Below are 25,821 nucleotides of genomic sequence, written 5' to 3' on the forward strand. Positions count from 1 at the left end.
AAAGGTCCCAGGCTGCTGAAAACAAGCAATCCTTTCTGAAGCTACAGGGGAGGCAGCAAGAATCTACCAGCAATTTACAGGGCATCTCTTCTTTATCCCATGTTGCTAATGTCATATATTAGCAATTTAAATAATCAAACTCTGCTCTTTTTGCAGCAAAATGTGGGCTAGAGATTGCAGTCAGCTTTTAGTCGCTTCATATGAAACTCTGCACCGAATATCCTTGAGCTGTCATGATAGTGATTTGCAATTACTGCTCCTATTAATCAGAAGAACTACCTACATTATTAGAACTATCATAATTATGGTAAATTGGCTTGAGCTGCTTGGAAGTTGCTCTCTGTATTTTCCAGCCAGTGGTGAAAGAATACCTCTCACATCTGACAATAGTGAACATTTTTCACAATGGACACTTAGTGTCAACTTCCATGATGGTTTTACATTCCACATTAATGGTAAAATATCTGTGGTATACAGGAGTAATGAAGATAACAATAATCACAAGAAATGTATCTTACTGAATATAAACACTCACAATTATAATTCACCTTTTAATTCTTTCAATGACTAGGGATAATTATAGGAGTAGGGATGAAGATGAACTGTATGAACTTCAGAAACTAAATAAAAATTAATTTTATTGTTTGAGATGGGGGTGGGTGGAGGGAGGAGAAGAGAGCGAGAGCGAGGAGGAGGAGGAGGAGGAGGAGATGAAGAAGAAGAAGATAAAGAAGAAGAAGAAAAAGAAGAAGAAAAAAAAGATGAAGAAGCAGCAGCAGCAGCCGCCTTAACTCAGCACTGGAGCTATTGGGGCACCATCCCTTGATGGTGTTTCCGTAGTGAGACATTCTTGTTTTCATGAGTCCGAGTTGCCAGCTCGACGCTCAACCTGACTTGGATTTGAACTCGGGAACCTTCGCTCCGGAGTTCGGTGCTGATATTATTGCGCCACCAAGCGGGACTAATTAATGGAATGGAGGGAATAAATTTCTCCAGGCCTAAAGGGTTGTATTGCCATTAAAAATGATTTAGTGCTGCATTAAAAATAGAGTTACACCTCATTCAACGAAGTTTAACATTTCCAATAACGTTTTCGCTGTGAAGGAGAATGAAAGTATGATGTTTATATTAACTTGCTAATTTTGTCCTGGAGTAGGTACTGAAAGTGAAGTTCACATTTCTGTTTGACTGCACACAGAGACACCAGATGTTGCTGTCAGTTTGACACAACTGTAAAATCCAGTCCAATACCATTTGAACCTGTGTTTTTATTGAATTGTTTAAACTAGAAGTACCCAGCCATTTCAGATGCATGCTCCATAAAAAAAACATCACTGCGATTTGATAAAGGATACAAATGCCCTCAACTTTGCACTATCAGTAGAGCATACTGACTACTATTTTTAATCTAACCTCACCGAGCTATATCCAGTAAAAACTTGCTGCCTGCCAGAGGTCAACTACTTCAGCAGATAGTCCGTAAATAATTTTACATTCTTCACTGAGAACCATAGGTATGTCTTTCCTCTCAGCATTTACTGTATTCTTCACATTCGTTATGTTACTTTGCTTTGTCATGTAAGTTTCAGAAAGTAGAAATTCATAGTTAAAATAAATGTTTCTCCAAGGAGATGGTCCTTATTTAAGCAATGACACGAGAGCGCTATCATATCACATGTAAAATGCGGATGCCCAAGCATCTGGTATTATTGACTAACATCTGGTTACAAAGCAGGAAAACAAGAACAGACAGACCTGTGGTACTCCAAAATGGGAAGCATGAAATTGCTCAGAGATGGAAAAGGAAGGGAAAACCACAAACAACTTTTAGCCCATATTGTTAAAACCAAGTATATTTCTGTTCTCCTTTCATGCAAAAAAGTTGATTGCTGCAGGATTTTCTCAGCATGTAAAGTGCATCAGTTAAGTGAGCATTTTTTCATGCACAGAAGAGTAAGTGTTTATTCATGGAGCATCATATAAGTCTGTAAGATCTTCACCCAATATTCAGAAAGGCTACTTTTCAACCAAATGATAATCAGGAGTAGGAAAAGAGCCTGATTTTCTCCATCTAAATCAAAGAGTATTACAATTTTCTACTTGTTGTGCCCTTATTTGCAATTTTACAAGATAACCACACTATTCTGAAATACATAACAGTTCACTATTTAGAACAAAATGTAATATTTGTGATAATGAGTATTATTTTTTCATATTTATCTACTATATCCTTATGATTAGGTTTAATATCACCTGCCATAAAGATAACAAATTTCACTATATATGGCGGTGATACTAAACCTGATTCTGATCTTTAGCAATCTCTGTTGCTTCCTCAAGACAAATATCAGACTAATTTTCCAAAATATCAAACTTCATACTGTTTTCCCAACATTGTGTCGATGTTTCAATAATTAAACCCCAACGTGGAATTTACCACAATATACTCACTCTTTTGGTGGGTTTAAGTCTTCAGGTCTTGTTTCAAAAAACTGGAGGACTTCATCACACTGTGAGATATGAGCTGGAAGTCGGATCAGGGCCTGCAAAATAATCAGAAAGCAATGAGAAAAGTTTTATTTTTAGATCTAATCATTGAAAAGAAAGCTCAATAAATTTAAGTTCTTGACACTACTTTGCCAAAATTCAAATTTCGACTTCAGTGTTAATTAATTAATTAATTAATTGAGCTAAAGCGTGGAATAGGCCTTCCCAGCCCTTCGAGCCGTGCCACTCAGCAATTCCCCGATTTCATCCCAGCCTAATCACAGGCAAATTTACAATCACCAATTAACCTACCAATCAGTATGTCTTTGTTCTGTGGGAGGAAATCGAAGCACCCGGAAGGAACCCCACACTGTCACGGGGAGAATTCCTTTCAGACAGCAGCAGGAGCTGAACCCAGGTTGCAGGTACTGTAAAGCGTTGTGCTAACCACTACGCCACCGTGCTGTAAACTTCCATTGTTGCAAGCAATCAAAAAATATTTTCAGATTGTACTCCATCTACCATTGTGAAAACATTCACATTTCACAACTTTCTAATCAAGTTATTGATTCAAAAAGACATAAATGTGACACAAATACACAAATTTTAAATGATTGCTGGAGAACCACATTTTGCAAATAACACTGAGTTCAAGTATCCTGCTTCGCTCAGGCGTGGAAAGATAAGCAGTAGTGAAAATTAAATGATAACGTTGCAAATACAGTTCAAGATTCTTTCTTCAACATCCTTCTCTCATCCACCTGGTTTCACATATTACCTGTCAGCTTGTACTCTTTCCCCTCCCCCCAGCTCTTTATTCTGGCTTCTTCCACCCCCCCCCTTCCTTTTCAGTCATATTGAAGGGTCTTGGGCTGAAATGTTGACTGTTTATTCTTCTCCATAGATGCTGCCTGACCTGCTGAGTTCCTCTAGCATTTTGTATGTGTTTTTCTGGATTTCCAGCACCTACAGAGTCTCTTGCACTATATTATCACCTGGTAATATAGAACTTCCATTGTAATTTGTGCTTATTTGCTACTTCCAATATGACGAAATTACTCAAGATGTCTCCAAAAGTAGAGACAAAAATATTCCTGGTAAACCATAAACTGATCTTTTGATCTACACAACATCTCAATTACAAAGATCAATCCCTTTTACTTTCCTAATATCTACAGTTGCATGATCAGCTCATTTGTCGCTTAAATGCACACCATTATTGCCTCCAAACTCAATTATTTCTAAGCTTTCCTGATTGACCTCCCATACCATTTAACCTTTCGATTTATACTCTTTCCTGTTTAGCACCAGGTCCTGCTCTCCCCACAGCAATCACCCTTCCTGGCCCACAGTGGCTCTTGGCTTCCCAACTCTCAAATTTAGACCACCAAGCCTTCCGTTTAAATTCCTGCATAGACTTGTCTGTTGGCGTCTTGTACCTCACAATTCCTGACAATTCCCCAAAAATCTGTACATAATCCTGGGCTCTTGCATATTCCTCTCTTCTTCCATCTAATCACCAGCAGCTGTAACTTTAGCTGTCCAGGTTGCATGTGATGGGATTCTTCCCTGAAGTTTTAATGTGACATCACACTCAGTGGTCAAGTTATTAGGAACAACTGTACACCTGCTCATTAATGCAAATATCTAATCAGCCAATAATGTGGCAGCAACTCAATGCATAAAAGCATACAAACATGGTCAAAAGATTCAGTTGTTCTTCAGACCAAACATCATGATGGGGAAGAAATGTAACTTTGACTGTGGAATGATTGTTGGTGCCTAATACATGGCTTGAGTATCTCAGAATCTACAGATGTCCTGGGATTTTCACACACAACAGTCTCTAGAGTTTACAGAGGATGGTGTGAGAAACAAAAAACATCCAGTGAGTGACAGCTCTGTGAGCAAAAAAGCCTTGTTAATGAGAGACACACACAAAATGCTGGAGGAACTCAGCAGGCCAGGCAGTGTCTATAGAAAAGAGTATAGTTGATGTTTCGGGTCAAGACCCTTCATCGGGACTGGAGAAAAAAATATGCCTGGCCTTCTGAGTTCCTCCAGCATTTTGTGTGTGTTGCTTGGAAGTCCAGCACCGACAGATTCTCTTTTACTTGTTGATGAGAGGAGTCAAAGGAGAATGGCCAGACTAGTTCAAACTGAAAGGAAAGTGACAGTAACTCAAATCACCACACAATGAACTGGCATGAACTGAGAATTGGATAACAGTGAGTAATTAAGGAGAGAGACTACCAAGCCATTTCCAGGTTGATAGTCTGTGACCAGTAGGATACAGCATTGCATCCTAACTTTTCAGAACCTGCGTCAACAGGCTAAGGAAATCAAAAGTCAAATATCTAAATTTTCAGATGATACAGAACTAAGTGGTATTACAAATAGGTAGGGGCTTCAGGGAGATATAGAAGAGCTAAGTGAGTTGAGCACATAGCTGTTGGAGTACAATGAGAAAAATGTGACAATATCCACTTGGTACACAAAACAAAAAAAGTACTTTTATTTAAACAGCAAGGTATTGGAAAGTGTCGTGCAAAGGAACCTAGGTGTCATTGTGCAGACGTCCCTGAGAGCCAATATACAAGTGCAGTGGGCATTTGTGACAGTAAATAGCATTTGAGCCTAGAAGTAAAGATGTCAGAAGGTGATTATGTAGGTTTTTGGTGAGATTACCCACATCTGTAGTAGAGTATTGTGTATAGGTCGATTAGACTGGTTCCTGCATTAATGGATTAGCTCCATGAGGAGAGACTGAGCAGATTGGGCCTATATTCTTTACAGTTTAGGACAGTATGAAGAGATTTTGTTGAGACATGAAACGTGAAAAATTCCCTTTGCACGTGACAGGGTAGACAGAGGAAGGCTGTTTCCCCTGACCAAAGTGGCTAGAACCAAGAATCAAGGTCCCAGAATAAGGAGTAACCCATTTAAGATGGTTCAGGAAAAAATTCATTCACTCAGAAGGTGGCGATCCTTTACAATGCACTATGCCAGATGACTGTGGAGTCTCAGGCATCATATTTGTTCTAAATACTGAAGTGTAAATATCTGGATTTTCGATGGTATTATAGGTAATGGGCTAGTGCAGAAACATAATGCTGGTGTGTTTCCTCTATTCCTAAAATTACTCTTTGCAATTCAGCAGTTTCATGAAACACCACATGTATTAAAGTACAACAAAAGTGCACATTGTTGTTTTGTTGAGACCTCTGCAGCCTCACTGGCATCAGAATTGTTGCTGCATGAACTGCATGGCTTAATGACCACTAAAGGGAACACTGACAGTAATGAGCAATCCTCTATCCTTTCATTCCTAACTCCACCAAAAAGAAAGCAGTGGGGTGCAATTCAGAGATGATGGAGACTTCAGCCCTAGCTGGTTGAACAGTCCCTGGATGATTTGTCACAGAACCAAATTTCAGATCAGTGATTCACTGTGTTCAACAGCCAATACAGCTTGGTATCTCATGCAGCTGTGAGCAGCACATCACAGTAACGCTCCAAAGCAGCATGCGAGCAAAATTATGATTGGAAGTGCTGACCTTGTGAGAAACGATGGAAGAACACGGCAATAACTGACCAAATGTTATGCTTCCCCAATTTGCCAACAAAACCGCAGCTGGATTTAATTCTTCTATTTACCTCACAGGCTTCTTCAGCCACAGATTCAGGGAGTGACTTGCTGGAGAGTCTCACGGAGTGTGGGCAGTCTCTGTTAAACTTGAAAGTGATCCTTACTCTGACTGTATACTTTGTTCTTTCTGTGTGCTTTTTCTCTCCTATGGATTGTGTTTGCTTTTCTTTATATTTTTAAAGCTCTTTGCAGAATCCGTGATTCCACTGATTTTGATCTGGAGCAGCTGCCTCCCAGTTTTCCATGCATCCGGCATCATATGGTCTTTCATATTGATGTCTATGAAGTTCCAGTGATGGATCTCAATTAGCATTTCCCACAGGCAACTTCTTAGTAGTGAGCATCATTAGGAATTCTCCTCTCATTCGTCTGGTGAATATACCTAAGTTATTGAATGTGACAGCATGGCCACGATAGGAGTCTAGGCACAGTTCAGGATAACAGAACTTGTAACTGTTCTTCTGAGACATGTTCAGAGTCTGTGGTAGGCAGTGTGATATGGAAAGTGTTTTGTCTCCTCTCTTAATTAGAGTATAAAGTTCAGGGGTCACTGCAGTAAAGCAATGACAAAGGGGCTTTATACACAAAGATTTTTGAGTCCAGCTTTCTATTCTTTTTGTATTCAGTGTTGAAATAAACACGAGTTCTCCAGCTTTATCCCCTTACAGACATAGAAGCAATTTCAACCTGTATGAACTTAAATCTCCAATCTTGGAGATTATCAATCTCTTTCTGAACCAGTGAGAAAATTCGCAATAACTGACATGATCAGGTACTTTATAAGAGAAAGTACTTTTAATGAGGCCCTCAGTTGGCCAGGGCAGTAAGCTGTTGCCCATGTAGCAAGCTCCCCCTCTTCACGCAGTTGATGAATCCAAAAGTACGGCAGAGACTGATACAGTTTACACCTGTGGCATCACAGGAATGCCAGTCAGGACTGTCTTAGGGAATCTAGCTCCAGATTTTGTCTCTGGTTTATTCCCAAAGCCTTCCCCATGAGTGGGTATAGCTGCAAGACAGCAGAGATTTGAGAACAGAGCTTTTCTCCTCCAAAAAAATAGTGCTTTTATTCTAATAGAATCTCAACAGTATAAAATGGCTCAGGTACTAAAATAACATTGCAATTAAACAACCAGGTTGGCCCATCAGGCAATCTCATTACTCCAAGAACTTTCCCTGTAACTGATTGATCAGAAGTTCCTACCTGCTACAAAATGGCAACAATCATTGCAGTGCCCAAGAAGAGCAGGGTTAGCTGCCTTAATAACTATCATCCAGTTGCACTCGCATCTACAATGATGAAGGGCTTTGAGAGGTTTGTTATGGCCAAAATCAACTCTGGCCTAAGCAAGGATCTGGACTAACTGCAATTTGTCTATTGCCACTATAAGTCTACAGTGGATGCAATCTCATTGGCTCCACACAGCCTTGGATCACCTGGAAAATGTTAATATTTATGATAGGCTGCTATTTATTGACTACAGTTCATCACTTAATAAAATCACTCCTACAGTTCTGGTCAAAAAGCTCCAAAACCTGCCTCTGTAACTGGATCCTCGACTTCCTCTCTGGAAGACTATGTCTGCGCAGATCATAAGTAATCAGAATCAGATCAAATAACATCTCCACCTAGCTGATAATCAACATTAGCACACCTCAAGGATCTGAAGTTATGTACTCTCTTTTACATCCTTGACTGTGTGGCTAGCTAGGCACAGCTCAAATGCCATCTATAAGTTTCCTGATGGCACAACTGAACTGGCACCAATGAACAATGCGACCAACAGCAACGTCCTTCTGATGGTTCATGAAGCGACTTCTTTTACTACTTCTTCTTTCAGATACAATTCTACTACTAAGCTGTGTGCGACTGGAGCCTGTGATGTACATTTCAATGGCATGTTTTAGGGTCAATTGAGCGATCTGGCGCTCTGCTGTCTCTGTGGGGGTTTGGTAAGGTTTGGAGTGCCCTGAGCAGCCTGGAGGCCAAGAAGCCTAGAGAACAGGCACAAGTCCATGATCGACTCAATTTTTCACCGATCTTGCTGATTAAGGTGTCGAGCAAGATTGATACCAACAAGGACGAGAGCGAAAGGTGAGCAGGTATTCAGTGCTGTCTACCTCTGACTGGACTCTCTCTCTTTCCCCTGCACTTGCCGCTGCCGGAGGATGGTGCTGGAATCTTGGATCTTGGGCAAGGTTTCAAACCAATCTTCCATCCGTTGACTCACTTTACACCGCACGCTGTCGGAGCAGTGCTGCCAGGATAATCAAGGACAGGACCCACCCAGCCAACACACTTTTTGTCCCTCTTCCCGCCGGGAGAAGGCTCAGGAGCTTGAAGACACATACGGCCAGATTTAGGAACAGCTTCTTTCCAACCGCGATAAGACTGCTGAACGGATCCTGACCCGGATCTGGGCTGTACCCTCCAAATATCCAGACCTGCCTCTCGGTTTTTTTGCACTACCTTACTTCCCATTTTTCTATTTTCTACTTATGATTTATAATTTAATTTTTTAACATTTACTAATTTTAACTATTTTTAATATCTTTAATATTTGTAATACAGGGAGTGTGAAGCGCAGAATCAAATATCGCTGTCATGATTATACATTCTAGAACCAATTGTTTGGCGACAATAAAGTATAAAGTATAAGGTTTTAATTGATGCAGCTTGTGGTTTGGACTCTACAGTTCATGTTATATACCTTTCTGGTTTCTGGTTACTCGTTTTTTATTGCTATTTTGTGCAATTTTAATCGGGCAGACAGGCATAACAAATGACACAGCACTAAGTTGAAGTGAATTGAAGATTCCGAGTCTACTTCAAGGACACTTTGGTTTACTGTATTATAGTATGTAGGTTTTTCACTTGCTTTTTTGCTGTTTAGGCAATTTGTTCCTTTTTTTTTGAGTTTTGAATGTTTGATGTTTTCTTTGAACGGGTTCATGGCGTTTCTTTGTTTTGTGGCTATCAGGGGGAAGATGAATCTCAGGGCTGTATACCACATGCACATCGATAATAAATGTACTTTGAATCTTTGAAAATAGCTGGCAGAATTTCAGATGGTGACGCAAAGGCATGGAGGAGCGCGATCAGCTGGTTGAGTGATGTTGTAGCACAACCTCGCACTCAATGTCAGTAAGTCCAAAGAACTGATTGTGGACTTCAGAAAGGGTAAAACATGGGAACACACACCAGTCCTCACCTAGGGATCAGAAGTGGAAAGAGTGAGCAATTTCACCTTTCTGGGTATGAACATTTCTGATCATCTATCCTGGGCCCAACATATTGATGCAATTACAACGAAGGCATGGCAGAGGCTATATTTCATTAGGAGATTTGGTATGTCACCAAAGACATTCACAAATTTCTACAGATGTACTGTGGAGACCATTATAATTGGCTGCATCACCATCTAGTATGCGAGGGCACTGCACAGAATGGAAATAAGCTGTAGGAAGTGGTGAACTCAGTTAGTTCCATCATGGGGCACTAGCCTCTCCAACAGCCAGGACATCTTCAAGGAATGATGCCTCAAAAAGGAAGCATTTGTCACTGTACACCGCCCCCCCCCCATCACTGATGGCATGCCCACTTCTCATTGCTAACATCAGTGAGGATGTGCAGGAGCCTGAAGGCACACATTCAATGATTCAGGAACAGCTTCTTCTCCTCTGCCATCCAATTACATAATGGACATTGAACCCATGAACACTATCTCACTACTTTTATTGTACTACTTATTTAATTTTAACTTCTTAATATATATATTTACTATAAATCACAGATTTTAACATTATTATGTTTGCATTGTACTGCTGTTGCATAGCAACAAATTTCATGACCTATGCCAGTGATATTAAACCTGATTCTAATTCTGGTTCTGAGAATGGTGGAAAGAGGTGGCATGGGTCCATTGAAAGCACGTTTTATTGATGGGGAAATAAGTTGTTTTGCTGCAAAATGGTGATTCATTAATGTTTTGCTGCAAAATAGCGATTCATCAACATTTTGACTAAAGACACATTCAATAAAAGAATTAGGTAATTTGGTTGGGATCATGAAATAAAAGCACCAATATTTGTGAAAACTGGAACCTGAATCACGAATGATGCTGAATTTTTGCCAAAATATTGCGGCTGGCAATAACTGAGGTTGTTTATCTCATTTGGATATGCTAGACACAAGTGAAAGTATGTATAAACATCCACGGCCCATGGAGAGCCAGGATTCTGCTTTCAGACCCTCACTACGAATGAAGATTCAAGTTGGCATCATCAAACCTTCTATTCTCCTCTATTAGACAGAGCCTTAATTCACTCTGGGCGTATCATGTAAAGAATTGCAATCGTGATTCTGTTTTGGAGGATGGTGGCACTCAAAAAGTCCGAATCTATCATTAAGGACTTTGCATCACACAGGATAATCCCTCTTCTCATTGCTACCATCAAGGAGGTGGTACAGAAGCCTGAAGACACACACTCAGTGATTTAGGAACAGCTTCTTTCCCTCTGCCATCAGATTTCTGAATGGACATAGAACCCACGAACACTAACTACATCACTACTTAATTTTTGCTCTACCTACTTAACTTTTCTTTATATACAGTGGTGCTGGAAAGTTTGTGAACTCTGTAGAATTTCCTCTATTTCTGCATAAATATGACCTAAAAAGTGATCAGATCTTCATGTTTAAGTCCTAAAACTAGTTAAAAAGAACCCAATTAAATAAATAAAACTAAGAACATTATACTTGCTCTTGCTTTAGGTTACAGGTTTTATTACTATGTACTGCTGCCACATAACAACAAATTTCACTACATATGCCGGTGAAATTCTGATTCTGATTCTGTTCTCACATTCCACCCAATTAATCTGCGGCTTCCTCAAAGAGGTGATTGGTACTGAACAGTCCAGTTACATACTCCCAGGGAGTTGACTTCACTGACTCCAGTACAGTAACCCAGAGGTTCTTCCCCTGGGTTGCTGAGGGGGCAATCTGTCATGTTTCGATTACTTGCAATATTTCTTACTGGAACACGTACAAGTATGCATGCTTCAGCTGAATTACAAAGAAACTTTCAGTTAAGTTAAATAACAGAGGGTGATAGGTGGACTCTGATCTCTACACCAGTACAGAAATCAATACTTCAGAAAGAATTTAGACAGAAAACTGGCCTTTTGCAGTATGAATTTAAGACAACCCCTATTCCCTTTGGCACAGAGCTGCTGCAAAGCACCAGACCAGATCCCCATCTGGGTATTCTATGCAACCTAACCATTTTGTATATTCAATGTAGCACACAAAGGCTATTCAAGTCATAATCTAAATAGAAGATGGGAGCCTTTCAATAAAGTGAGCAGATATAGTTAGCTATGTATGCGTAGGCAATACCTCTTTGCTTTCTCGCATTTCTCTCTTAACTTTGAAAACTTCTTTCAAACCATTGCAATGTTTCAGTATCTCCATTGCCAGCTGCCCTAGCTGAACATCATTTTTTGTTTGACTGATCTTCTGAAAAGCAATTTCAGATTTTTTTTCCACATTAAAGTTAACACGGAGTTACTTTGCTGCTCACGTGGTGCTTAGAAAATGAAGTGTTGTTTGGAATGGAAGTTGAACACACCAAAGTTGAGCTAAGATTTGCAATTAAAAACTGGCCAAATTAATTAAAACCTTAACCATGATTTATTTTCTATATCACATGAAATAAAATTTAGTGGAACAAATTAAAACTTATACTTTAAAAGCAATATTATTACATATAAAAAAATCAGCACCACACCCTCTTATTTGACTTTGTTGGCTTGATGTTAGAGAAACTTCCGCATACCAATGACACACGCTGCTAAAACTTAAGTTTAGTCTACCAAGATAAAAAGGCCAATTGTAACCAACGACCTGCCTACAATCACCACGTAAGTGATAATCTGCTATTTATGGCCACCTTCTGCTCTTTGTGGCATCCGGAAATTCATTTGTGTTCTCAAACTAAATTAAGATTAGGATCCAGCTAAATTACTGGATCCTGATATGCGTGATTAAACTGAAAGACTTGCTAGGTTCTGCTGGGAATACTGGAAGCCCTCATCAAGAAGGTAGTAGGCCCTGAAGAAATTGGGGCAATGTCTGTTCCTTTGTATCCAAGTACAGTATTATAAAGGAGTCATAAAATTCTCACTTCTGTGTCCCTGCCATGGCCATGCGTAGCTCAGCTGTCTCAGAATCTATATTAACATCTCTTTGAAACTGCCAGCAATTGAAATAAGCTCATTCATTTATGATGTATGATGTGGATGATACAAAGATATGTCTAGGCAAGGTATTATTGAGGTTGGAACTCTGCAGAAGGACTTGGACAGATTAGGGGAATGGGCAAAAAATTGACAGATGAAATACAGCAGAGGAAAATGTACAGTCATGCACTTTGGTAGAAAGAGTATTTTCTAAATGGGAAGCAAATTCAGAAATTGGATGTGCAAAGAGAGCCGGGAGTTCTCATGCAGAATTCTCTAAGGGTTAACTTGCAAGGCAATGATAGCATTCATTGTGAGAGGATTCGAATATAAAAGAAAGGATGTAATGCTGAGACTTTATAAGATAATGTTCAGACTACATTTGCAGTATTGTGAGCTGTTTTGGGCCCTATATTGAAGAAAGAATATGCTGAAATTGGAAAGGGCCCAGAAGATATTTACAAGAAAGATCCAGGGAATGAAAGGGTTAAGGTGTGAGAAGCATTTGATGGTTCTGGGCCTTACTCGCTGGAGCTTGGAAGAATGTTAATAAGGGGATCAAAGGTTACAGGGAGAAGGCTGGAGAATGGGTTGCGGGAGAAAATAAGTCAGCCAGGATCGAATGGTGGGGTAGACTGGATGGACTAAATGGCCAAATTCTGCTCCAATGTCTTATGGTCTTATGTGACAACTTTTAGAACCTTATGTTGTCCCAATGAATTAACAGCCACTGAAGGACTTCTCTGCGTGTACTCAGAGCTATTGTGTAGAAAATGTAGGACATCATATTTCTTACAGATAATCTGTTTTTGAAATGCTGAACAAGGAATTAATGTTAGCCTGGGTATAAGATATAACTTCCCTATTTTTTTCGAAACTACATTTTAGGATCTTTTAGATCCTTCCACAAAGGCAGAAGGAGCCTTGATATTGAGATTTTCAATCTGAAATGTGGCATAATTGGAAGTGGAATGCTCCTTTAGCGTTGCAGTGAATTTGATTTGTGAGAGCTGGCACAACATACAAATGGATGTGAACCAAAACTTTTCCACAGAAAGGAAGAAAAATTGCAAGCAAGGGAATTCTGAAACCACAGAAAACAAACTAGAAAAACCTGAAAACAGTGACAGAAGAGTTAGATGGAAAAGACTTGTGCAACAAAAATGCAGTGTGGATTTGTTGGCCTCTTTGGACTTTTCCTGTGTTGTTTATTCTTCACAGTTCTATGTAATCCAATGGAAATGAAAGGCAGGTGCTTTATTATTTTGATAGTCTCCATTATTAATACTGGCTTTCACAAGATACAATGAGCCATCCACATCTGCCAGAGCATTAATCAATACAAGTTCCAATTATCGTTGAATGCTTCTCAAATGATCCCAAAACAATTTCTTTGGATTATCACTTATACTAATACTCAATACTAAAATGAACCACAATTACACATGATAATTTGTAGTGACTGCTTTTGAAAGTTACCCCCTTCTCCCTGTTCAGTGTCAAGAAGGATTTTGACCCAAAGTGTGAACTACATGGAATAGGTTTGTGACATCGTAACAAAATTGATATGCATATGTTTTACAGCCAATACTTAAGATTGAAACAAGGGCACACAGCAGTGGAAATAGAACACTTTAAAAGCAGCAGAGATCAAAGTAAACCAGGGTTATGCCTTTGCCCATCTGAAGTCAACAAATGGACCACAAATAGCTCACTAAAATAAACATGAAACAGCATACATGAAGGTTTTACCACAGTTAAATTTCATGCTACTCCACATAAAAAGTAGATTGCACCTCTAAAAAAATTAACAGGAAGAAAGTGATCCCAAATGAACCTGGATTTGCTGAATGAACTGCAGCTAATTCATTAGTCACACTTCATTCAATTTCTGTTGTGTCAGGCAAAGTTCATTCATCTGTTATAAACATCAGTACTTACTAAGTTCAATAACTGGTTACTCTTCAGAGTACTCATTTTAGTATAAAGTTGCTTGAGTTACAGCATTTTTCAATGTAAATCAAAGGGATTTACCAGGCTCAGATCTACAAATGAATCCATCAGGGTATATCTATATACACTTCTATGATCCATTTTCATAAAATGATACCTGCAACTTTTCCTCTGTAAAAATTCCGTACTTTGCTGACTTCAACATACCACCTAAACTTCCTCCAAAGCCTACTTAACCAATTTATTTACTTAACAATGCACGAATTTCTGACCGACTTACGTCCTCTTGAATGAGGCCCTGTGTAGTACCAGGACCTTGAATGATACCTGCTCGTATGACTGGATCAGAACAAGCCCCGCCATTAAACATCTGAAGCATCCAACTTGGCTAGCTTTGGCAGAATTTGGCAAGTTTCAATCAGATCCCTACTTTGGACTCTATCAAGAATATGTGGGAATCTCATTGAAACCTTCCGAATGTTGAAAGGACTAGATAGGGTGGATGTGGAGAGGATGTTTCCTATTGTGGGGGTATCCAGAACTAAAAAATACAGCCTCAAAATTGAGGGTTAACCTTTTAGAACACAGGTAACAAGCAATTTTTTTTAGTCAGAGAGTAGTGAATCCGTGGAATGCTCTGCCACAGACAGTGGTGGAGGCCAGATCCTTGGGTATACTTAAGGCGGAAGTTGATCATTTCCTGATTGGTCAGGGCATCAAAGAATATGACAAGAAGGCAAATGTATGAAGTTGAGCGGGATCTGAATGGCAGAGCAGTCTCAATGGGCTGAATGGCCTAATTCTCTTCCGCTGTCTTATGGTCCAAGTGATGGGTTATATTTCTTTTTCTAATTCTACACTCATTGCTTCCTGCAGGTTCATTCATGTGAGAATGTAAAAGCAAATGCAATTCATCCCCAGTAGTAAGTGGTCAATATAAAAGGTTAGTGTCACAGCAGTACTTACCTTTGACCTGACCTTGGTCTGCACAACTTCTAGTTGTCTTCCTTTACAGCAGCCAACAAAAATAAAGTTCCTTTACTTTTAATTACTACATCTACCCCTGAACTTGTTCAGCCATTCATTTAATTCCTTTTACTTTCTCTGGATAAGATTCTCCCATTTCAGAGGTTATGATTTATACAAGATGGCAATCATAAATTTCACTTACATAGAAACCCAGCTATGCCGAACATGTACGCACTTTATAGAAATTACCTAGGGTTACCCATAGCCCTCTATTTTTCTAAGCTCCATGTTCCTATCCAGGAGTCTCTTAAAAGACCCTATTGTATCTGCCTCCACCACCGTTGCTGGCAGCCCATTCCACGCACTCACCACTCTCTGCGTAAAAAATTTACCCCTGACATCTCCTCTGTACCTTCTTCCAAGCATCTTAAAACTGTACCCTCTCGTGTTAGACATGGCCACACTGCTGAATTATTCAAACAATGTAATTATATCCATGGAGGATCTCAAAGGTGTGAGCAGCTTCTTCATTTGAAGACAGTGAACCAGAAATTCAAATCCAAACGTTTTTCTCAAATGCCGCCATAACAAAGCAAATCCATTTAAACAAAGTACACTTAAGGGAGTGAATCTACACAACAGAGTCTATGCAGAGAAAACCAAGAGAACAAAATACATTGACAACAAATTTCAAATAAGCATTAATGGTATTCTATTAATTTTAATTACTTTGGGTCCAATTTGAATGACCCTAGATGATTGCATGACTATCACCGATAGGGAGACATCCGACAAGATATAGAGAAAAGTAAGAGATAAAAAGATAACCCAAAACTACATAAAATTTTAATTGACGAGGTAACATGCAGTTATATTAATTTAAAAATCTCTAGACCTCAGGAAATGGACTAAATGGAATAAGAACTCTTGTAGGTTTTCAACATATCTCCTTTTGTGCAAAGTCAAGAAACTGCAATTTTTCAGTGCACTTAAAGTGGCCCTAAAAGTGCCAGTAAATTTACATCCAGAAAATTACCAGGATCCAATTCATATCTCTCAGGTGTTTTTTTTTAAGCAGTTACTTGGCATCTTTACACATTGCTACACTTCCTGTAGCTTTGATCACAGCATCAAATTGAGGGCATCAGAATGAATTATAAGAGTGGTAAGCTTTCATGATTGCAATTCCTTACATGATACACACAATGTGAATTAAGGCTGTCTAATGTAGAGAATGGAAGGTTTGATGATGCCAACTTGAATTTTCATTCATAATGAGGGTCGGAAAGCAGAAACCTTGGGCCATGGATGTTTATACATACTTTCACTTGTGTCTGGCATATGCAAATGAGAAAAACAATCTCAGTAACAGCCGGCCACAATATTTTGGCAAAAATTCAGCATCATTTGTGATTCAGGTTCCAGTTTTCACAAAAATTGGTGCCTTTATTTCATTATTCCAACCAAATTACTTAATTCTTGTATTGAATGTGGCTTCAATCAAAATATTGATGAATCACCATTTTGCAGCAAAACAACTTATTTCACCATCAATAAAACGTGCTTTCAATGGACCCATGCCACCTCTTTCCACCATTGTCAGGATCAGAATTAGAATCAGGTTTAATACCACTGGCATAGGTCATGAAATTTGTTGCTATGCAACAGCAGTACAATGCAAACATAATAATAAAAACATCTGTGATTTACAGTAAATATATATATTAAAAAGTTAAAATTAAATAGGTAGTGCAAAAGAAGTAGTGAGGTAGTGTTCATGGCAGAGGGGAAGAAGCTGTTGCTGAGGCATTGAGTGTGGCTCTTGCCCGTCCTTGATGATGATAGCAAAGAGAAGCAGGCATTTCATGAGTGATGGGGGCGGGGGGGGGGGGGTACACTGACGGCTGCCACCTTTCTGCAGCATCATTCCTTAAAGATGGCCTGGCTGTTGGGGAGGCTAGTCCCCACAATGGAGCTGACTGAGTTCACAACTTTCTGCAGCTTATTTCGATCCTGTGCAGTGCCCTCCCATACTATATGGTGATGCAGGCAGTTAGAACGGTCTCCACAGTACATCTGTAGAAATTTGTGAGTGTCTTTGGTGACATACCAAATCTCCACAACCCCTAATGATATATACTCACTGCTGTGCCTTCTTTGTAACCACATCAAATATATGTTGGGCCCAGGATAGATCCTTTGAGATGTTAACACCCAGAAACTTGAAATTGCTCGCACTTTCCACTTCTGATCCCCTGATGAGGACTGGTGTATATTTCCTCATCCTCAATGCATTCTGGCATTGAATATACAGTAGTTTGTAAAAGGCAATCAGATGCTGGTGACCAACACAATGCAACCACATGCTGAGGGACACACTGATTTTTGGTGCATTCAACTCAAAGGCTTTATAGAGAAGGACATGCTGCCATTGGACACCGAGGGCCTAGCCCCATGTAGCAGCTTCTCAAACACTTCATGGATGCATTGTTTAAGGGGGGTCATGAATAGTTTTGATGCATCAAGGGCAACAGTTTGAATTGATGGCATAATGCATGTAGAGAAAGGCACTTACTGTAAATATTGTTTATAACACATTTTTGCAATTAAAAAATCTTATCAACCAATGAGTCCTTTATTCAAGTAACACAGCATTTGACTGAATGGGAGGGCTTAACCTTAAAAAAGTGATGCTTAACAATATTCTGGATGAAGAAAACTAAATTTAGAAGACTGATGTCAGCTGTGATAATGTCCAAGAACTCGAATTCCAGTCATATGGATAATAATTAACACTGAAGTGTTTTTCCAAATCAAGTTTGCAGATTAGAGGATTTACAACCCCTTGAGTTAGACCCATAGATTGGAAATAAGCTTACCACTGAACATTTCCCAAGGCATGGCTTTCATCTCCCATTTATAAAATACATACCTTAATAAAGATATTTTGGCCATGTATGGAAACATGCATGCACAGCAACATAAGGATCATCGGTACAATTATGCAAGCCAGTGTTAATTCACGCTTCCTTCTAGACGAGCATTTCAAGTATAAATCTATCTCCTGCCACCTTTGTGACCTTGCTATTAAGAAACTGCTGAGATACACCAGACAGAGGAAGCACAGAATTGCATAAGGCTTTTACTGATGAATTTGAACAAAAAGCATGACATTGCATTACACTAATTGTCTGGACAGAGGGTGGAGGTGTAGTGCATTGAATACAAATCCAGTCCATTTCAAAGGATGTTCACTCAAAGTCATCTAAGGTACGTCTTAGCAGACTTTCTACACATATCTGTAGTACTGGGTGATTCACTTCAAAGCATTTGTCCTTGGGCTATAATTTGCAGTGCACTTTCACAAGCCTATGTAGTTTTCAACATTTCTGGGGATCAAAATTCTGCATGCAAGCTAAGCCCACAACATAAATTATTAGTGCTCCTCAATGCAGTCAGGAGAGTAACAAAGCAATCAATTTTAAAGTGATTATCAACAAAAACTACAAGCATTGAATCAGCACCACCAACAGAACACAGTAAACTTAATTTTCAAGAGTCATTTGGGACCAAACTGGTAGAGGACATGAAGAATTAACCCATGCTTATTTAAACTGATATTGTCCAATCACAAAATTGGTGCTGCCTGCTCACTATATGACTTCAGGATCTAACCAAACCTGTACATCTGTTTTGAAACACAAAACAAAAACTCAAACCCCAAGATGATGGAGATCTGAAATTAAAACGAGGAATACACAAAGTAGTCATCGGGTTGCATAGGCTCTGTGGAGTAAGAGAGTGGTAATATTTTAAGCAATTGAACTGTGGACTGTTTTAGCTTCCCACCACAGGATCCTCGTCCTTTGGCAAGGGCTAAGCTTGCATAGTTGTGAGACAACGCAGCACATATATAATCACCAGGAAACACAAGCCATACTTTGTAATCTGTCCAAAGGTTCCCTAGAGTACTCAGGGCTGTTATTTATTTTTGCTGTAGGATGACAATGATCTGTTCCATCAGGCTGTTAGTGGCAGTATCAGACTCACTGTACATTTTACCCTCATCTCAGTATATTGCCTTTCAAGTCAGTACCAAGATATTCAAAAAGTTGATCTGCTGCATTTAATTTTGTTTAGGTACATCGACTCCCATTAGCAAAGAGTACATGTTATCTGCATTGTCAGAGGGTGAGAACTAACTTTCTATCTTTGCTTCTCTCACACTCACTCTCTTTCATTCATCCTCTCCTCCCATCCAATAGATGCTGCAGGAGCCTCTGCTCCCGCACCAGCAGGCATAGGAAGAGCTTCTTCCCTGAGGCTGTGACAGCGCTGAACCTCTCATCATAGCGCTAAGCAGTATTGTATCCGTATTGTACTGTCTCAGTACTTTTATATTTGTGTGCTGAAGCACTTCTTTAATTCACAGTTGTTTTGTAAATAACACTATTCTTTGCATTTCTGGTCAGATTTTTCATTGGCTTTGTATCTGTACTCAGCACAATGACAATAAAGTTGAATCTAATCTAATATAATCTAATCTTTTTCTCTCTTTCCACAACACCCTTTGCTGACTTCCTTCTGTCATATCACTCTCTGCAGACTTCACAAACTATCATAAGGGCTGCAAATACTAAATAGTACCTTAGTTCAATCAATTTTTCTTACATAAAACAGCTAACCTGCAAGCAAATTATACCAGCTTTGTTGCATGAGATGGTATGGTCCTTCCTGCTGCAAACATGAGGTCCCTTCTCTGTTCTACACAGATCACCTGCAACATTAAGATGTAATTTGTACAGGACCACCCAATATGGTGATTGCAGAGTGTGTGGTGAATGTGCAAACTAACTGGATGCCACAATGGACCCATCTGAGTATCAAGAATGTTCAAACAATGGGTGCAAAAGAGACAAATCTTGTACCATTGTATCTTATAATTTAAGTGTACTGAATAAACTGTATACCACTGGAGATGCTATTTTGTTGAGCAATGAAGAATGAATAGTCAGTTAAATTCCCCACTTCGTGCCCCTTTATAAGCTAAAAAGATGATACATAACTGGTCAAAAGCAACTAATCAGAGGTTGTTCTGCTCTCTAGAGAACTCAAATAAAGCTCTGCTGAAGGTCACTTAAAAATTATTGCATGGGACACATGCTAAGGATATCAACGTTGAAAGTGAAGGGCTGCACTGTTATCAGATTAACAGTATTCCTAGCGTACATTTTGTCAAGGAATTATTACATAATATTGAAGTAACCATTAGATTGCCAGACACATGTGACCTATTTAGACAAAAGAGAAGTGGCCTCCATGGTGTTCTGGTTCCAAAATTTGGTCCCATTGAAGATGATGGAATCAAAGTTATGAAGTAAAGTATCTATGATGATATGTGGTGTGTCTGGCTACCCTCATTACAGTAAAAGAAATAAATACAGTAGTAGAAGATGGGGGAAAGCTTTTTATTTTATCTGGTAACATTCCTTCTGTATAAATTGTGATCCTTAAGACAGGAATACTTATTTAAACAAAAAAATGGTTAAGGGAAAAGCTCTTGATATGCAGTTTAAGATGGATGAGAATGATCTTAAGGCTCTTGAGCAGGTGCCAAGAACAGTTGTACATAAGTTTATTTTCAGTACTTTTGTTTCTTCCTGTGCCTCATTAGTTTGACCATTTGCAGTGTACCTGCTTTGTTTCAGCTCCTTAAGAGTTGGAGAAAATGAAGGAAGTAGATGACAGAGGTAGATGCTTGATATTCATGTGTTTTGTTATTGGATGATGCAGCACACTTTGGGCGGATTGTGACAGTGCAAAGATAGTTAAATAATACTTTTAAAAACAAAATAAAAATTATAAATCTACTTAGAAATTAATTTAAAACAAAACAAAATAAAGAAAATAAATAAGCCATTAACCTATACTCGAAAGTTTAATCAAGCTTTCGGACTTCCTTCGAAGGAATGGAATTGTGCTTTCCGTGCCAATGTAAAACTAAAGAACCAGATACCTTCAACCAACCCCTCAGCTCAGCACATCAGCCCTCCTCCACTGGAGTCCAATACACTGCTATCTGACCTCCAACTCACTTTGGTCCTCTGTGGTTCAATGTGCAGGTGCAAAAGTTAGACACACGTTGATCAAGCCAGATCTCCGTGGTACATCTGCCAGCTGCAAGTACCTCTTAAGAGCATCTTATGGTGCGACCCCTTCAACAAACTGTTCAATTAAAGGGAAGCACAATGGACCTAATATGACAGCACTGTGCAGTGAATGGTCAGTGGGTACAGGTGTGGTTTGCCAGTTTACACTCCATATTCTGTGGGGTGATTTCTTCAAGCGTCCTTTCTACTCATAGCTTCAACCAATCCCATGAGGTATCCCAAGTATAATCTGTCAATTGGCTATGCTGCTGATTACTAAACTTTCTTGCTTCAATAAGATCAACTTCACTGTTTCCTTGGGATTAGGAGTAGCTTAATTCCACAACAATTCAGTGGGTAATAAGAGGCTAATGATGCCAGTGTAGAAACTAGGCCCCGTTGCAGATGACTTGTTGAGGTGATGAGGTGGGTTGTTTATGATATGTTCCACTTCTTCTGCCACTTACACAGGGCCTCCATGTACTGCTGCTGCATAGATCTCTCAGCACCATCCCAAATGGAACTGGATTCCCAGGAAGCACTGAGCACACTCGAGTGTCTTTTCTTCTGTCCAGCTGGTAATTTGTTCCCACCACAGAGACTGAGCATATGATTTGGATTTGGTGCCAGACTGGGTAAACAACATGGTCTGCCTAATGTACTTGATTGATAGTGTGGATTCCATCCGTTCACAGTCACAGCTTCACTAAACTGTGGTCCTTGCTGCTTAGGTCTATAATGGGAGATTTCCTGTCGGGATTGTCCCATTACTCCACTGTGGTCCCTGCTGCTTAGGTCTGCACTGGGGGATTGTCCTGTTGAAGATGCCACCTCTAGTGACAACAACATGCTCAATACCACAAAAAACTGGAAAATGCAATGCAGTGAGAGAAAGACAGGAGTGCAATTATTTTATTTATGTATTTATTTCTTATTTAGATTAACAGCACAGTAACAGGTTCCTTTAGCCCAACGAGCCCGGGCCACCCTTTTATACCTATGTGACCAATTAAACTACTATCCATATCGTTACACTATCTCGGTCTTGATGCAGGGTCTTGACCTAAAATGTCGATGGTTTACTCTTTTCCATAGATGCTACCTGGCCTGCTGAGTTCCTCCAGTATTTTGTGTGTATTGCTTTGGATTTCCAGCATCTGCAGATTTCCTCATATTTGTGGTATAAACCCATATACCTATGGATTGTAGGAGCAAACCAGAGCACCCAGAGCAAATGCAGAGAATGTATAATTTCCTTACAGGCAGTGGTGGAATTGAACCTAGGTGACTACGCTGTAATTATGTTAAGCTAACTGCTATGCGACAATGCTACTTCTTAATTTAACTAGCCTTTCTCCCAAACACTTCAAAAATCTACTTGTTTTTTAACTATCTATCTTACTTGAAGCATATAAACACAAGAGGTTCTGCAGATTCTGGTAATCTGGAGCGAGACACACAAATGCTGGAGGAAAACAGTCTGTCAGGAAGCATCTATTGAGAGGAATAAACTGTTGACATTTCAGCACAAGACCCTTCATCAAGACTGGAAAGAAAGCAGGAAGATGTCAGAACAGGAAGGTGGGGGGAAGAGAAGGAGTACAAGCTGGCAGGTGATAGGTGAAAGCAAGTTAGGGGGAAGGGGATGAAGTAAGAAGCCGGGAGGTGATTGGTGTAAGAGGTAAAGGGCTGAAGAAGGAGGAATCTGATAGGAGAAGGCAACGGACCATGGAAAAAAGGTAAAGAGAAGCATCAGAGGGAGGAAGGGAGGTGACGGGCAGATGAGGAAAAGAAGGGTGAGTGGGAATCTAGAATGGGGAGAAGAGAGAGGGTGATGAAACTACCAGAAGTTAGAGAAATTGATATTTGTGCCTTCTGGTTGGAGGCTATCCATATAGAATATGAGGTGTTTTGCTCCTCCAACCTCATCGTGGCCATCACTTTATTTTTTTCTCCCATACATCGAATGACTGTTTCATTGAGCACTTTTCCTCCATCCACCTCAAATGACAAGAACTCCCAGTGGTCACTCACTTCAATTCAACTTCCTATTCCCATTCTGGCACATAGTCCATGGCCTCCTCTACTGCCGGACTCAGATTTCCGCACACTTTTTCCATTCCCCATTCTAGTTCCCCTCTTACTCCTTTCTCCACACCTCATGTGCTCATTACCTCCCTCTGGTGCCCCCATTCCCTTTCTTTCATTGTCCACTGTCCTCTCCTATCAGATTCCTTCACCTTCAGCTGTACCCAATTTACACTAATGAGTTCTGATTTCTCCAGCACATATGCTACCCCCATTTACTTCTTCTGCTGAAATTGGTATACGTGTTGGAAAATATTTTATGGTCTGAATCTTATGGCCTAAATATTTCTTAATAAAAGTACATTCTTTTGTCCGCATCACATACAGAAGTCAACACGCAAGTTAATTTGCTGGTAGGCCACTGACCTGATATATTAACTCTTCTCTCCTCTCCACAGGTCTGTTGAGTATTTTCAGCTAGTTCAGTTTTAATTTCAGATTTCCAGCAAAAGCTGTATTTTGAATTTGGATACAAATTAATCTTTCAACAGGGTAAAATGGAAATACTCACTGCAATATACTTCAGTAGGTTAGTTAATCATATTCCTAACAACACTATAACAATGTTTGGACATAGATTTTAAAACATCATTGCTGGTTTAACAGAATAAAAAACTGAAGTATTGCTATAGAACAGTACATCACAACACTTCAGAATTCCACCTCTGAAATGGAGACAGGCTTGGGAGTATTAAATGACATTTGGTCACCCTTTAGTAAACTAAGTTCATTGCTGCACTTCCCTCAGGAGGTTAATAACACTGTAGTTACTCAGAGCTCTCTCTGGTAAATCAAGCTGAGCAAATGAAGCAACATAGTTCAAAGTACGATGGGAGAACTATCTTCAAACAGAAAGCAGCCATACAAACAGGAACATATGTGGCCAAATGGGAAAACCAGCAGGAGAAACATAATTGAACAAAGAGCTGGAACAAAATCCACTTAGAACCTCTGCCTCCTAAAAATTAGGAGTTCTGCTGATTGGAACAGTTGGTTCCTGTGGGTAACTCTAAGCGTCTGCGAACAATGCTGTTTTCGGCTCCTGAAAAGTCAGCTTGGCAGGTTAGTAATTTAACAAATTCTCCTCATCAAGGAAGTAGAATGCCACTTGAAAGGTGCTTCCGTGCATCTGTGCATGGAGTGGTATGAAAGGAAGTATTTTAGTAAAACTGACAACAGGTTCCAAATGGATCCCGTCCCGGTGAGACACACTAATTTGAAAGTCCACTTTGAGTCAGCCAATTTTTATTTTAATAGCCAATTACCACAAATTGAATTTGCCTTGAGGTGCTTCCACCAATTCACTGACAAGTATGTGAAATGCTGATGAGGCTCAGTGTTCATGCTGTGGCCCTTGCAACCACCTTCAAGCTTAAATAGGGCAAGGTGTTATACAGAATGGCTTAGACGGTAGTCAGATTCTTGAGAGCATAATGGAGGAAGGATGTCCTACAACTGCATTGGGAAGGTGGTGGGACTTCACTCTCACACAATTCCCCTCAGTATCTGTGGCTCATGAGTTAGATCCTCTGGTATACATGTTGATAGTAACACCTAGTTTCTGCCAGACTTGTGTAAGATGCTCTCCACTGTGTATCTGTAGAAGCTTGTGAGTACTGATGTGCATAGACCAGCTCCTTTCAGCCTGCACAGAAAGTGGAGGCATAGGTGAGCTTCCTTGACTGGTGAGTGTGTTCTGGGACTATATCCTTCAATTTCCTGTGCCTATAGAAGAGCCTCTTGAACTCTATCATATTTGCCTTCAGCACAACCCCAAGCAGCATTCCAGGCAATCCAACTCTCTGCACATTTCCTGCACATTTCATTTGAAATTAACCACCTCTCATCTTAAAGGCATGCTCTCTAATATTAGACATTTCAACCCTGGAAAAAAAGATATTGGCTACTTACTCAATCTCTGCCTCTCTTAATCTTATAAATCTCTGTTGGATCTCCCCTCAGCCTCTGTGCTCCAGAGAGAACAACCCAAATTGGCCCACATCTCCTAATCCAGACAGCATTTTGGCAAACTCTTCTGCATTCTCTCCAAAGCCTCCACATACTTCCCATAATGGAGGGATCAGAAATGAATGCAATTCTCCGGGTGCAGGCTAACTACAGTTTTTTAAAGGTGCAATATAACTTCTTGGCACTTGAATTCAGTTCCTCAACTAATAAAGACAAACATGCATATACCTTCTTTACCAGCATATCAACCTGTGTAGCCACTTTCAGGAAGCAGTAGACTTGGAAGCAAGATCCCTCTGCACATCACACAGCAAC

General features: G+C 39.8%; 1 protein-coding gene across 2 annotated transcripts in view; it reads right to left on the bottom strand.

Annotated features, from left to right (window-relative positions):
• sh3pxd2b (SH3 and PX domains 2B) overlaps positions 1-25,821 on the bottom strand; it is a 300,375-nt gene that overhangs the window by 106,753 nt on the left and 167,801 nt on the right. For both annotated transcript variants that reach the window (XM_063053511.1, XM_063053510.1), the window contains exon 5: positions 2,452-2,543. In XM_063053511.1, coding sequence (XP_062909581.1) covers positions 2,452-2,543 — 92 coding nt within the window. The remainder of the gene's footprint in view (positions 1-2,451; positions 2,544-25,821) is intronic.

The sequence above is a fragment of the Mobula hypostoma genome, chromosome 7 (assembly GCF_963921235.1).
Source record: "Mobula hypostoma chromosome 7, sMobHyp1.1, whole genome shotgun sequence".
Taxonomy (NCBI): Eukaryota; Metazoa; Chordata; class Chondrichthyes; order Myliobatiformes; family Myliobatidae; genus Mobula; species Mobula hypostoma.